The sequence below is a fragment of the Sparus aurata genome, chromosome 10 (assembly GCF_900880675.1).
Source record: "Sparus aurata chromosome 10, fSpaAur1.1, whole genome shotgun sequence".
Taxonomy (NCBI): Eukaryota; Metazoa; Chordata; class Actinopteri; order Spariformes; family Sparidae; genus Sparus; species Sparus aurata.
In genome coordinates, this window is record NC_044196.1 from 21113941 (window position 1) to 21129367 (window position 15427).

Below are 15427 nucleotides of genomic sequence, written 5' to 3' on the forward strand. Positions count from 1 at the left end.
AACTCTAAATCTAACCCCCAACATTGGGTAACTCAGTAACTCAGTTTCTCTGACTGGGGATTATAACTATATCTCTACAATATATGTGGGATTGGAGGGTGGGACTCTTAACATAAAGGGGACTGCAGATTACAGGCTCACCTGCATCCAGAACTCGCCCGGGCCCGTCACAGCAGAGCGTCCCACCTCTACGAAGAAGAAGTTCTCTGAATGGCCACAGCGTCGGACGTTCATCAGCTGCAGCACCACAGCAGCAGCATCAGAGTTGAGCTTGACAAAGTTGACTGTCTTGTCAGTCAGGCAAAGGCGGTAGATGCCGACCAAGTTCTTGGCTTGACCCAGGCCTTTGGGCCACACCTTCACCTGCCACACCTCTTTGAATGCAGGTCCAGGATTTGGCACTCCATAGTCTCCTGCAGCCCCGCTGTCAGTTAGGTTCTTACCTTCAGGGACAGACAGAGATAGAAGTACATTAAAAGGTTGCTGGGGTGAAAAAAGAAAGGACGCGACTGGACAGTAAAAAACAGAGGTAATTAAAGTGTGATATAGAGGGGTATTTATGGTGAACACTGCCACTGTAACAAAGCAAAGACATGACCTTTGTGCATCTGTGGAAAAAGGGAGTACCAGGTCAAACTACCATTATTTACCTATTAGTGGAGGGCAAGGTGCCTTTATTATGTAAGCTTTGCTGATATTGAGCTTTTCACTGATTTTCAAACCAGATCTGAGTTCAAACTAAGCATGCAGGAGCTTGTGAGACCTGTTCGCTTTACCTGCAGGCTCCATACCTGGGGTCTCATTCGTCAACCGCAAAATGACACCCTGACATACACACACACACACACACAAGCACATATACCAGTGTGGAAAAATTAACCTGTTGACAACTTAAGCCCTGCACAAGAGTGATGACTATGAGAGAAAAGCATTGGTTGTGGAAAAACACCAACTTGGAAAATGCTTACAAGTGAATCTTCTCCAAACCAAATGCAAATAGAAGGCAAGAAAGCTGAGGGAAAGCACTCAATGAGCTCCTCAAGAGCCTTTTTTTTACGGAGCTGCTCTCCTCACAATAAACTGGCTTTGTAAACTAATAAAATCTAGTGTCTTTAGTAGGAGTACAGGCAGTCCATTCACCCTTTGTGTTTGGTGTTTTGTATTCCCGCAGCAGGGAATTACTGAGCTGAGGTAAAACGGGAGAAGGCTCTTGGTGAGACTTGATCCTGGGCTGGTATGGACCATACAAAGGCAAAGGACTTTGCCACTTAGCAATATTTCACCGCCCATGTGGTGTTTTAAATCACTATATTGTTCACAGATCTAAGGCAGGAAATGTGCCCATTACCCAAGAAAATTACCCTAATTCTATCATGCTGTGAAACTCATTGTCCACATGAATATATCACAGATTTACCTCTAAGCTCTTGTTGTTTTTAACTTGCAGCCAAAAGGGATCTCATCTGTTGACTAAAAGGCACAGGATTATAGGAACATTATGATGATGTGACTCATGATTTAGGGTGGATTCTTATTCTTCTTTCAAAAAGGGAACCACCCTGAAATGTTCCTTAAACATGGCCCCTTTCCACCCCTGTACCACATTTCAGTTGTCTGTTTTGCCAAGTTGGATAAGACTAAGCATGACAACTAACAATATACAACACAGAAATCAATCAATGTCATGATGACAAGACTGAAGAAGAGCCTCACCTGTTCCCTTTGCGGGAACAGTATGTTCTTTGTGCAGTAATGGTGAACTGGAGCACCTGCCTAATAAGACGACCACATCTGGCACATTGAAGGAATGACAGGACTGTTGTCATTTTGACAAGCAACTAAGTGAAAGACAGAAACTTTCTTGTGTGGTATTCTACTTTCGGCAAAGATTTAGGCTCAATCAGGCTAATCACAGTGCACGCCGACCGCAGAATCACAAATGTATGCTTGTACGTCTGCATGCGTTTGTTCTTCCTTTCCCATGACTCTCCTGCAAGTCCTACAATGACAACCATATGTAGACAAGGAGCCTCAGCGTGCACGGTGGACGCCATATCGACTGAGCTTCGACAGTTTGTCGCTATGACAAACTATCCTCTTCCCTAAACTTGCGATTGCAAAAGACAGAGAGGCCCGATATCTCTCGCTGTGTCCCCTTCCAGTTTACTTCCCCAAAATTGGAGGATCACTCACAACTTGAAAGCGACTCAGAATAGATGTTTTGTTGAAAGCCACGGAGGGCTGTGGCTGTGTGTGTGTGCGTGTGTGTGTGAAGGCTCTCCCCCCATATTAGATGACTCACTCAAGGCCATGCATGGCTGTTTCATGTACTTGCTTTTCTCTGTGTGCGAGGAGCCCTGTTTGCCTCCTCGATTTAGATTTACAACAGGAAGGGATGGTTTGGGGGATTTTTCAGCGGGGACCGAGGGAATGAGGGACTCCGGGAGATTGCAAAGAGATACCGGAGAGCCATTACAGAGGGAAAAGGAGGGCATGTTAAAGAATCTCTGAAGAGGAAAGTTTATTCTAGGGATTGCTTTGATTTAAAAAAAAAAATCTAATTACAGGCTTTATTTAATCTAAAATTGAACTTTTAAGCCCATTTCTTCTTGAAATTGAGTCAGACTGCAGTGCTGCATGTTCCTCGAAGAGTATCCTTTCCTTGTCAAGAGTCCATTTAGCGTGTTGTGTAGGAGAGCACAAGTGTGTTGTTTGTTTTGAGTACAGTGCAGCCCAAAACCTCAGCTGTGCCCTCAACAGCACTTCGACACACACACACACTCTCTCTCACACACACACACACACACACACACCCAAACACCCTTCATCTCAGGGCCACTCAGGCTGTGCACACTTACCGACAACTCTCAAAAGCATTGAAAAACCTTTAAGAGGTTTTCCAAGACTCCTGCAGGGGCGCAGACTGATTGAACATTACAGACCCTTCTTCGTGATTACATAAAGCCGGGGTTGATCCTACACGGAGCCGTATGAATTATAGATTGCCCCTGGCTTCTCTCCAGGGGGACCTTCATGGCAGCGTGGAGGCTCAGCGGAGGTGGCTGTTGAGAAAAACTGTATTTTTTTCTACCCTCTCGCTTTGCATAAAAGGTTATCAGTCGGTCAACTTCCGCGCAGACACCCCTATACACAACATAATGAACCCTCACGAAAACACGAAAAATGGCCCTCAGCAGGAGATGAATCCAAGGATTAAAGGCGGATGCACATGAAAGCAATACACACCTGGAGGTAATAAAGCGTCTGCTGGTTGAATGAGGGGCAATGCGTGCGGGGAAAAACATCCAGCCAACCTTGACGCAACCTTGCGGGGAGGACGTACTTAAAGAGTTCATGCGAGGCGACTGCGTTTGTTGTACAGTTTTCGTCGTCTCGCCTCGTTTTAGCCACCCTGGAAAAACAACTTACACTGGCTTATTCACGCACTAGTTGTTTGCCTCGCTGTCGCCGCCACCGCACATGAAACTTTCAGTCTTACGTGTGGCTCAGGGAAACCCAACGCGGCCAACACTGCTGTCCATTCATGCCGATTTATTTGCCGTGCTCGAGCTGCCTCCCTCAAGAACTTGGGAGTGTACATAAAGAGGCCATAATCTAACCCGATTTTCTCAAACTGCGATTTTAAATACGAGTGGAGGTATTGCCGTTGAGGCGACACCACTTCTCCCTTGCTTTCTCATTGCTTTTCATGCTATAGGGAGTGCATGTTTAGGCGGTGGGGTGGGGTGGAGGGGTTGGGGGCGCGGGTATAGGGGCGTCATATTTACCCCGAAGGCTGCCGGATGCCTGCTGGGATATTGACAGCACCCCCTTGAGTGACAGCCTGATTATTGTTATGGTTATCACATGAAGCCTAAGAAAGTAGGTCTTCTATAGGGGTCTTTGAAGGCCTGTGGATTGTATCAGCTCACCCGCAGCAGGGACAGGATAGGGGGGGGTATTGTTATTGAAGCAATGTGCCACTGGGTGGGAATCTATCTGGTTCAAGATGGAGTTTTGAAATCTAAAGGGTCTCATGTTTAGGCACTTAAGAAAACACCAACATGTAGCGTCCCCGCTGCCTTCTAGCGCCATGTAGGTTATCACCACTTCTTGTTGCGCGTGCTGCGATTTGACAAATGGTAGAAGAAAAACATGTAATCCCACTTACAATCATGTAACAAGAGTCGTTCTACAAATATAACAACAACAAAAAAGCTTCTAAAATCAAACGACCCACCCTCGATTTAAGTCGCAGTCAAGCGACACCTTTTATGCGACACAATGCGCTTCTGTGAGAAAAAAAATTTGAATGACGGAAATATATAGCAAGATTCACAGTGTAATCCCCCTTCTTAGTTAGCTAATGCAGCCTGTAAATCAGGGGAAAAACTACTCTGGCAATGAACCGGGCTGGCTCTCGCCGGGTTCTGTTTCAAGTTTCTGACCTCATTGCCCTAGCACGCTGTGCTGCGCCATAATACCGCAAAACAAAGCACAGAAAAACTTCTGAGGGCTAAAACCCCCTGTTTTCTACCCCCTTTCTCTGCTACTGTGCCCCCTATCCCCACCGCCCCCACTGCCATACCGGGTTACCATTGTGGATAGATGGGGGACAGCTGTGCAGTTTTCTGTCCTGGCATGCATTTCAGAGAGAAAAGACAGCGAGCCACCCAGCAGTGAAAACAGTTGGTTTAATCTCTGGCTGCCATGTGTACCCACTTTCCTCTTTTTCAACTCCTCCACTTCCCATCTCTACATCCATCTCTACCAGCTGTAATTCCCCCCCCCCCCCAATCTGGGCCCACTTTTCGGGGACAAGATGCTTCCCCCAACACATGTGGTTCGTGTTAGTCAAAAGAACACACACTCGCACACAAGCGCATGAAATTATCGGTGACGCATCCAAGGTATTCCCGTCCCCTGACAAGACACGCCAAAAAAACAAAAAAAAGGCTCCGTTTAAGTAACACGAAGCAAAAATAAAATCCGCTAAGACGCGCTAACCAAACTGGCAGGTATTTTGAACTTTGCGGCCGAGACTGGCTCGGAGTTAGTAAACATTATGTCAGGTCAGAACGGGCTGAATTGTTTTTCTCTAGAATTTAACTATTCAGTGGCCTCTCAAAGCTGCAGGGGTGGCAACTGCCCACTCTGGCGGCCCCGTGACATGATGAGGTGCCCTCTATGGTGCCATGCCAACACACAAAACGTGGTGAAGTGCCCTCTAATCACTTTAAATAAGACTTTCTGCGGTGTAGTGCCCCATCACATACAGCTGTGTGCCCTTTTTTCCACGCCCTAGCCCTCAAACATCCTGAGTCCACCCCTGTTCACGTACACATAAACGCACTTAGAGGCACATGTACCATCATGGGTCTTCACGGGGCAGAGGCAATGCAGCAGGCTTGCCTCTTAATGCCGCAGAGAGTGGTTTAAAGATTTAGGGATTTAACTTTTATACCGATAAGAACTGTAAAGGAGCTTTGGTAAGGGTGTGTGCGTTTAAAAGAAATAGGAAACTCTCCAACTCTTAACACAGTATACATTCCTTTGACAGAAAGTTTTACATCACTTTCACCTCATTTTACTTGACAAGCCTTGGGTTTCTTTCCCAGCATCAACACATAATCGTGTGCATTTCTACATTTTCATATTTCGGAGAAGGAGATCAGAACGAGGCAAGTCAAATTTTATTCCCGCTGGGATTCACTCCTGCTGTTGCAGTACATCCAATCAGTGCAGGATTCTTGTATCACATCTCCTGGAGGAATAGCGCGCCATGCAATGAGGAGGATCCTCACTGATTTCCCCGCATGCTTCTCATGTATTCACCGCAAGGGCCGGTAAATCCAAACTCATGCACTTCCTGACCTCCACTACGCCAGCGATAATGGGCGCTAATCAACCAACAGCAATCAATACGGCCCCACTATAAAAGGCTGCTATGCGTTTAAAGCCCTGCAGCTCGACCGTGCTCAACATATGGGTGCTCATCGACTAAATGGATCTTGTTGCCCCCGGCCCTGCTTTGCTGTCGATCAAAACCGAGCACTTAATTGACGGGCTGCTTCCGACCCCAATGCACGGCGGCAGACTTTGGGAGGAGCGCTCGAGGCCGTTTCAGACTCGTGAGGTTTGACTGTGACTCGGATTCCAGGAGCTGCAGCGTCGCGACGGACCAGAGCTGGCCGTAATAAAGCCAGGCTGTCCCGCTTGTCGTGTTAAATTAAATTAAAAGGGTGTTAATGTGTGCAAACTATTTAAGCAGAGGAAATGCCCTGTGGCAGCTCACCGCTTTTGAGCCAGGACTGGAGCTCGAAGGGACGAAACGGCAAAAAAACAAGACACGGTGGCACTGAAATGATCACTTTATAAGCTCTAGATTTTACGGCTTCCCCTCGTTGCTCCCTCCTCTCAAGCTTTGTTAGCAGACAGCCTCTGATGTGCCACCAGCCGCTGACCCTCGAGGCAATAATTACTGCCTAATTAGGGAGATGAGCAGTGCTTAAGCGCAGCTTAACATTTAATCGGCCCGCTCGGCGAGCCACCGGTGAGATCCAGATCTCATTGGTCCGAGCCGCCAAATGAAAACACTCCAGACTGTCTTTTTAGTTCATAATCTAATATACAACACAAAGAAGACTTCACTCCAAAACACATTTTTCCTCAAAACACATCTGACGTGAGAGCTTTGCTGAGACGTGCTGAGGTCTGGCTGTTGGCTGCAGCTCAGTCTGACACGACTGCATTTGTTTTGTGGCACTTAAAGTGTCAAAAGTTACATCACGGTAATCTACAGAATTGACTGGAAACAAATTTACAGTGAAGGAGGAACTGTTCTCAATAATTAGCACGGAAAACCATAACATTATATTGGAAAACAGATGTTGTCTCGTAGTGTTTTAGATCTAATTTTTGGGGGGCTTTGAGCGCAGAATACTAAATTCCATGGAGATTTACTGTACTGCAGGGACGTCAACAAACCTCCGACGATCACAACAAAACCATCTGTGCTCTTGTTTGGGGCTGCAGCGCAAGACTGTGTTCATTATCGTTTAATCTGACGATCGTTCATTCATTTTGTTCATAAAACCGTAGAAAAGAATGAAGAATTCATACTACAAAATGAAGGGGACATCTTGAAACGCCTCGCATTGCTTCCCCCCCCCCCCAAAAAAAAAAAATTATTCTCATACATGCCACAAAAAGAGCAGAAATTTTTCAAATTCAGAAGCTGGAACCAGGGACTGTTTAACATTTTGTTTTCAACTGGTTCTGTCAAAAAACTGACAGAACCAGTTAGCGTAAGGGGTTTCAACTCTCCTCTGTTATTAAGTTTCAGATTTCCCAAAAAGTCCCTGCTTGAGGGGCAGTACTTTCCAGAAGTGCAGGAACTTTAGGGTTGTGCTGAACACTTCTGACTTCCGACTAGTGCTCACAGCCTCATATTTCAGACACCATTTTCAAAATCTCCAACCGACGGACCGATGTGGAAGTGCGCTGAAGAAAGACGTGCGAAGACATTTGTCGCCCTGTCGCACGTCGGCAGACTAATTTGTCTAATCTCTGTGATGGTGATCGAAGCACCGTTTCCTCTGAAACGATCGAATAGCTGTCATGGAAGACGGCCTTTTCCAAGCGTCGCAATCGTCCCATCCTGACTTTGAAACAAACAGTGAATGTTGCTAGGGAGCTGCAAATAATGATCATTTACATTCCTGTTTCGTCTGTTTGGAAATGTTTTACAGGTTGTTTAGAAATTGTCGGAAGACAGTGCATGAAAGAACCAATGACACAATTACATCTGCGACTATATTCATGGTATAATAGCAATTTATAAAAACAATTGCATATTCATTTTCTGTCAGTTGATCAATTGACCCGATCAGGGACAATCCTGTCCGATTTATCTGCGTTTTTTTTGCTACCGTGGCAGATGCAGCCTTTTTTTATCTTTGTGTTTGGCTTGTGTTTCCGCCTCTCATTGTCCGACGTGTAACTCTGCCATGCTGCTTTATTGAGGTCAACAGTTCCCGAGGCGGCGTCGTGAGCTGCGGCGTGGCTTCCCCAGCGAAACGTCTTATGGCGGCCCTCCGCCCCGTTTCGTCGAGGTTAAGCCTTTACACACTCGACTGCCTCCTAATAGTTGAGCAAATACCTGCCCCCGAGCCTGATACTGTACTCACCGCCCGAAAGGGTCTTACTGGACTCAGCTGAATAAATAACCGAGATCCTAATATCGCCCTGTGCGGCAGCTGGCTCGTGTTTGTGCAATTACTGCCGGCTTGAGGTGGGGTGGGGGTGGGGGGGGACGCTGGACGCTTCCCTGGGCTGCTTTAGGTGAGCATCCCAGGGCCTGAAGCTCCGGGGCTGCGGCGTGACGACATGCATGTACAGTATTTGTGCTTCACTGTAGGGAAACCTCTCTCGCTGTGGCACACTCGAAAGCAATTATTCCAAACTTCAACACATAACTTTGATTCCACTTCCCGCCGAGTCTCCACTGATAGCGACCCCCCCCCCCCCCTCCCCCAACCGTAGAGGCTTCATATGAGCAGCTACACAGGTATCAGATTGAAGGAGTGCCCCTCTGGAAAGTATGTGAAGACAGACAGTGCAGCATCTCTTGGCTCTGCTGGCTGTGAATTCCACCGTCTCCCCACTGGGACCGGCGGGGGGAACGAATACTCTTGACTGGTGAGATGTTGCGGTGTGTGTGTGTGTGTGTGTGTGTATGTGTAGATGAGGAGGCGGGCGGGTGTGTGTGTGTGTGTGTGTGGGTATGGTGTGTATGCGGGGGTTCAATCAACATCCAGACACCGAAGACTTGAAACAGTGTATGAGCTGCACATACCAGGGAAAGGTTATTACAGGCAGGAATCCTGACGGTGTTTTCGGTGTGTGCGTGTGCGCATTTAAGCTATTTTCGCACATGCAGGTTGAGGCAGCGATTGGCCGTGACCCTTAGCAACTCCTCCTTTCCCCCCCCCCCCTTAACAAAACTCTCCCCGAACAAGCCTGAATCGTGTGTGTGTGTTAGTGTGGCCTCATTTTTTTTTTTTTTTTGTATTAACAGAAACTGCAGCACACACCACAAGAAAAAGCATGCCAGCGTGCAGCGTTTACGCAGCAGCCGGCCGCAGCGCTTTGTCACTGTCAGCCGGCGCGGGTGATTTACAGGAGAAACCCAACACTTGAAGCAACAAAAGAGGGAGACGAGGAGAGCAGAACGCCAGCCGCCCTGTAGTTTCAAAGAACACTTGTGACGATGATGATGATGATGATGATGATGATGATGATGATGGCCGAGCCGGCTGCTGCTTGTCTGGTCTCCTTGGAAGGCCGACAAACTCACCTGCTGAGCTGCATCTCGTAAAAGCCAAGATTTCGTTATGTCTGACCTTTACACACACACTCACACTCACACTCACACTCAACTTAGTGGCTGCAGATTGGATTATTTAAACTTGACTGCAAAGTCAGTGTCCTGGATCTCCGCTTCCGACATCTGTCCATTCGCTTCCCCATCTTTTTGTGGAAAACTTCTCAAGCACTTGAGAGAAGTGGGCTGCACACACACAAAACGCACCGAGGCCGTTCGTGCCTGCCGCCAACATGCGTCTCGAGTGGCCACTTGTGTTCGGCCCTCACTTCCCCTGCTCTACACGCAAATAAACACATGCGTCTTTAGGACAATGGGTGTTTTTACACAGAGAAAGAAAAAATTCACATATAGCCAAATTTGCAAGAAGGACCAAATAGTTGAGAATCTGGGTGTCTGGGACCTTTCTCTACTTGAGACAAATAAATTACATATTGTTTACTGCTGACTGAATTTGTCAACTTTGACACCAACAAAAAGTTGCCTATTTTCTTAAACGTAAAATTTGTTGTGCTCAAACAGCTGCTAAATGTTGGCAGGTAGGACGCACTTAAGCTCCGGAAGTTGCAACAAACAGGCACTCTTTATACGGAGAGAAGCAACTTAAGGTTCCGAACTCAAAGCAGAATTAACATGAAGACGCAAATGATTTAGAATTTGCTGTATTTTTTGTATTGCAAGGTATTTCTAAATTTCTCCACGTGCAGGAGCTCTTAAAATTGCACAGTTTGTTAATGGAGTCTGGCGATTTTCTCCACAGGTGACAAAGAAGTAGACTAACTTGACTACGACATTTGGACTTTTTGACATTTACCTTCAATAAAATGTCTTCTTTCGTCAACTTGATGGAAACGGTGAAATCGGTCGAAACGGTGTTCGAAAAGCTGCACTATGTCTGGAGGTGCGACGAAGTAAAGAGACGACTAAATGTATTGCACTCAATGCCGAATTTACAAGACGACACCAACGGTTTAGAAATTGCTGAAAGTCTGTGTTCTGCAAAGTTCCTCCTCATGCAACAAGTCTTAAATTGAACGATTTGTTAAGGGAGTCTTGCGGTTTAATGGTTGGAATGGTTGAAAGAGTGCATTCACAAACATCTGCTGCTCACACTGGCCGGATAGGAGCGCCCCGAACATTTACAGCAAACTAAATAGAAATCCAGCAGCGTGTAATCCATTCTGCCTGTTGTTGTGGCTTCTTCTTCTTCTTCTTCTTCTCCTCCTCTCGGAGAGAGGAAGTCAGTTGAGAATGTGGTCCGGGACACGTGTGTGCACACTGCACTAAAGAATGTGGTCACAAGCGGCCGAGACCACCTCAGAATGTGGTGTGAGTGATCAGGTCTCGAATGCGTCCGCAGTGCATTTCACAGCCGACCAACTTGTGATCGGATCGCTCAGGACGGATGTTAACACCAGGCCTGAACAGGGCCTGGGGATCCAGTTCGGTTAAAGCAACAGGGGGGGAGGAAAAATCTTGTCACCAGGTCCATAATGTGCAGGTTTCCTACCAGCACCTTTTTTTTCCCCCTCCTAAAATCACCTAAACCTTGAAACAACTGGCTCCGAATGACAACATATCATTCTCTCTCCTCAGGTGCTTTATTTCCCTCGTCAGCCACATGTCAGCTGCTTGAAGCACCTTGAACTCATATCTTCATTTGCTGAGCTTGCGTCACCCGCGTGTCCCTTGTGGCCTGTCTGCTGTCTCACAGGGAGGTGGTGGTGGAGGGTGGGGGGGAGCTGAACAGGTGATTTAAAGTCACCCTGTTGCAGGGACAGCTGTGTTTACACAGCGGCATTTCACAAAAACAGGCAAGAAGTCACTCGGTGAACTTAACACGCACAGGTTAAGGCGCATACGTGCTCTTCTCTGGCTACTTTTGGAGACTTTTTCCCCTCAATCCTCGCCTCTCGCGGGGATCAATGCCTGGTGCAATATTGCAGGGTCAGCAGAAAAGAGCAGAGAAGGCAGAGTAAACACGAGGGCAGGGTGTGTTTGAGCAGTTGACTTGGGAAAGAGGCTTGCACACAGGAGGCCCACAGAGAGCGAGAGAGACTCAAGAAAGTCTGGAGCACAACTGGAGGCAAATATCTTGGGCTGACACCGGTGTGATAAGGACTGGTGGAGGAGGGATAAGCTGGTGCAGCCCTGGTGTGTACACACACACACTCCCGTCAGGGGAGGCTTGTAAACAACCCTGACCCGGTTGGACAAAGTGTCACAAAATGAGCAGCAAAAAAACACCTCAAGAATCCACCCCGAGTTAAATAATAACATCAAACAAGGAGTGGGAGTGCACTGGCTCCAGCTATGTAAACTTGAATCCGGCCGTAATGGTTTTGGGAGAACACTGGAATGAGACATGTCCCGATCTGCAGTGCGCTCCTGCGCGCATTGCCACGTTTCTGCCTCTCATGCAGGAGACTCATAAACTATTGAGCGTGCATGCACCAGTGTGTGTGTCTGTGTGTGTTGTGGTCGTGCATGCATGAGTGTGTACGTGGGTCTTTATCGTGCATGCATGAGAGAGAGAGAGTGTGTGTGTGTGTGTGTGTGTGTGTGTGTGTGTGTGTGTGTGTGTGTGTGTGTGTGCGTGCACGCGCTTACTTTTGCACTGCAGCTCGACCATGGCCTGGTACCACTCGTCCTGGTCCGCCTCGTTCTCCGCGGCGATGGCGAAGCTCTCTGCCCGGGTGTACAGCACGATCATGTGCTTGTTCTTGGAGTCGGCCCGCTTGTTGATGTTGAAGCACGTCTCCAGGGCCAGGGCTTTCTTCGGGATGGGGGCCTTGCCGCGGAATTTCTTCTCGCTCTCGTAGTACTCCAGGCGGGCCGGGCCGCGCTCCGAGGCGGCGCGGAGCACGAAGTACCGCCGGTGCATGGACTTCTGCTTGCGGAGGTAGCCGCTCTTGCGCACGTCCTCGCAGCTCTGGTGCTCGCCGGCTTGGCTCTCCATGGCGCGTCCTTTTAAACTCCCGCGAATTATTTAAAAAAAAAAAAAAAAAAAAGTGGGGAAAAAAAGAAAAGAAAAACACTCTTCTCTCACCTCTTTCTCGTGTTTTCTGCAAGTTTCAAAGAAGGTGCTTCAAAGATCCCCCGGCTTTCGCCGCCCTCCCTCTCTCCCCCGCATCAACGTGAGAGGGGAGGCGCACACGGGCTCGCAGCTCCCGCGGAGGATAGACCCGGAGCACGGCTGCACCTCGGAGAAGTTTCTCCCCTTCTTTGCTGGTAGTTCGTCTCTCCGACGGACGGGCACAGGAGAGCACATGCGGCGCAGCTCGGCGCGGAGCTCCTCCTACTCTCCACTATAGGCTACTACTACTGCCGACAGTGTTCCCGAGCGCTGTCCGAGCGGTTTAAAGCCATTTACTGCACGTCACGGAGCACACACATGCTCGTCCTGCTGCACAACAGTTGCCCGGGTCTCTGACTGTCTATCCCCCCAGCCCCTGCCCTGCCATGCCCTGCCCGGCCCAGCTCCTGTCTTGTAGCTGTAGAGAGGAGAGGAGAGGAGCGGAGCAGCTACCGTGGAGGAGCAGGACTGTCACTCACCGCTCCGTACTAGTACTCTGAAACACTGCCGCGTTCACGGAGCCTCTCCGAGCTCGGACAGCGGAGCTCCCCCCCTCTTTTTCGTGCATTGTCGTGTGCTTTACCAGGATTCCACGACAGCTACAGATGGATCATTTAATTAATGTAAATAGAAAGCTGAGCAGCCAGAAAAGTCAAGAAAATAGGATGATACAATCTTAAATAAGTACAATCATATCTAGAGAAAGTGAAGTGAGCACACTCAACGTTTACTGTGATAGTACCCTGAACATGAAGCATGTTTTTAGCCATTATAATTAAGATTTGGCCCTTTTTTAAAAAACTAAATGATTTTGTTTTCCACTACTTTCAACTAACCACTCTTATGGTGCTTGTATTTATTTTATCTGTACTTTTGAAAATGTGTCTGTATTTCTACGTTAATTTTTTATTTCGTCCATGAAGCATTTTGATTAACCGGTGCTGTATAAAAAATTAGCTTGCCTAGCTTTGTGCAAATCTAGAAGATTCTTTGTATGTTGCCATTTTGTAATAATATAGTACTAATATAGTAATGTAGTCGTATAGCAGACTAAGAGTATAGTAGTACAATAGTATAGTAATATAGTTATGTACAGGACAGGTATGTAAAATATAGAAATGTATGTACAGGTATGTAGCCACCAAATAAGTTTACTTCAGACATCAACAATAAAATGTAGTGAATCCGGCGTGTGAATTAATTTATGTTTTTCCCGACCTTTCTTTTGTTTAATTTCATTCTTCCTCTTTTCTTTGGGAACACTTTGTTTTTCAATACGCGACTGATATCTTTGTAAATTACTGTTTCGTATGTGTGTATTCGGTGAGACACCTTTTCCGGGAAACACACCATGTGAGCACTAACTATGAATAAAGACGTTCATTGTTTCTAACAGGATTGTGTCACAAAATATCGCTATTTTACTTTCAAGTGGAGTACATTTCTTCAATCACACCACAATCAAACAATCAATGAACTTGAAGGCGTTGGTCCTCTGACATTGTCACTAAATCCAGTGTACTAAAGATAACATCAGGTTACGCAGGATTGAATCCTGACTGTCTCTTAATGATGATAATGATTATTAATTATGACATCCAGTAACAGTATTGTCCATTAATAAACTAGCTAAATATTTTTTTTCCCTCCATCAGGTCTTGTGATTGCTCTCCTGGACTTATTATCTAATTATACACATGTATATTGTCAGAAGCCATGTCCTGTATATGGTTTGATATGTTAAAATAAAAAACACAACATAGCTCTTGAATCTAACTTATTTTTCTCATCAATCGCGTATTTAATTTACTCCTATAACATGTGAGTTTTCCCAAGTATTGCATTGCATTTTGGGGAGTTCACCTGAGGTTCACTCAACTTGACAAGCGATATTTCCCACAGGACGCGAAGGCAGCACCTCTTCCACTCTGTGTGTGTGTGTGTGTGTGTGTGTGTGTGTGTGTGTGTGTGTGTGTGTGTGTGTGTGTGTGGAGTAATATTTCAGTGTTGGCGCTCGCATGAGTCCATACTGTTCTATTTATTGAAAAAAAAAAAAAAAATCCCCCTCTGTGCCTTCTTAATACGGCAGTATATCAACTTTTAACGCACCAGACTAAACATTTACTACGTCGAATGCAGCAGGAGGACACATGTCAATATTTAAAAAACCTAGATTGACAGTGATCTCGTGAATCCTGTGTAAATACGTGTGTTTTAATGGTGATCATCGACTCCTAAACGCTGCACAATCAGGAGATAAAGCTGCTGTGACTGAGTAAATGAGGCGTTTCGGGACGCCTCGTTTTTCCACCTCCACTCAGACTGTCTGAGTGAGATGACTTTGATCTGTTTCGACTGTCTGGCTGAGCAGTGAATCCTTCCACCTCCTCACTGCTGCATGGATGTAGTAAATCCCGTCCCATCACTACGCTGACGCACGGAACGCATATTATTAATGCGCGCTGGGTTTACTCTGAATTCGAAATGACAGTAAATAATTAAAAAAAGCGGTCCAGTAGTAGTCCCTCTGACAGCAGTAAAAGGGGTTTCTATCTTTGTATGCAGTCTCTATGTTGTTATGTAATATGCATCCATAAGTAACCTTGCGCACGAGGTCAGAGGATAGTGGAGAACACGCGCCCCCTGCTGTTGGAACAAACCAGCACAGCCTTTAAAACAGAATGTATGACACTAATTTTAGAATATAATCTGCGTATAAATATATGTCGAATATAGATTAAAAAAATATATATTATGTGTGTAAAATATAAAAAATGTTTTTTAAAATTATATATATGAAAATGCAATATTTTAAAATTATACAGTTTTATAAAATGATATATATTTCTGTGAACAGACATATTTAAAGTATCAAAAGTACATGTAAAAATAAATTCTAGATATATTTACATGTTTATAGACTGATTATCTGATCTGATATTCAGCATTTTTGTAATTATCAGTAA

General features: G+C 46.2%; 1 protein-coding gene across 1 annotated transcript in view; it reads right to left on the minus strand.

Moving 5' to 3' along the window:
- LOC115589771 (insulin receptor substrate 1-B) overlaps positions 1 to 13027 on the minus strand; it is a 51193-nt gene extending 38166 nt beyond the window's left edge. The window contains exons 1-2 of the mRNA XM_030430918.1: positions 11996 to 13027; positions 142 to 443 (exon numbers count right to left, since the gene is read on the minus strand). Of these exons, the coding sequence (XP_030286778.1) occupies positions 142 to 443; positions 11996 to 12344 (651 nt within the window). The 5' untranslated portion in view covers positions 12345 to 13027. The remainder of the gene's footprint in view (positions 1 to 141; positions 444 to 11995) is intronic.
- Between the last annotated feature and the right edge of the window lie 2400 nt (positions 13028 to 15427).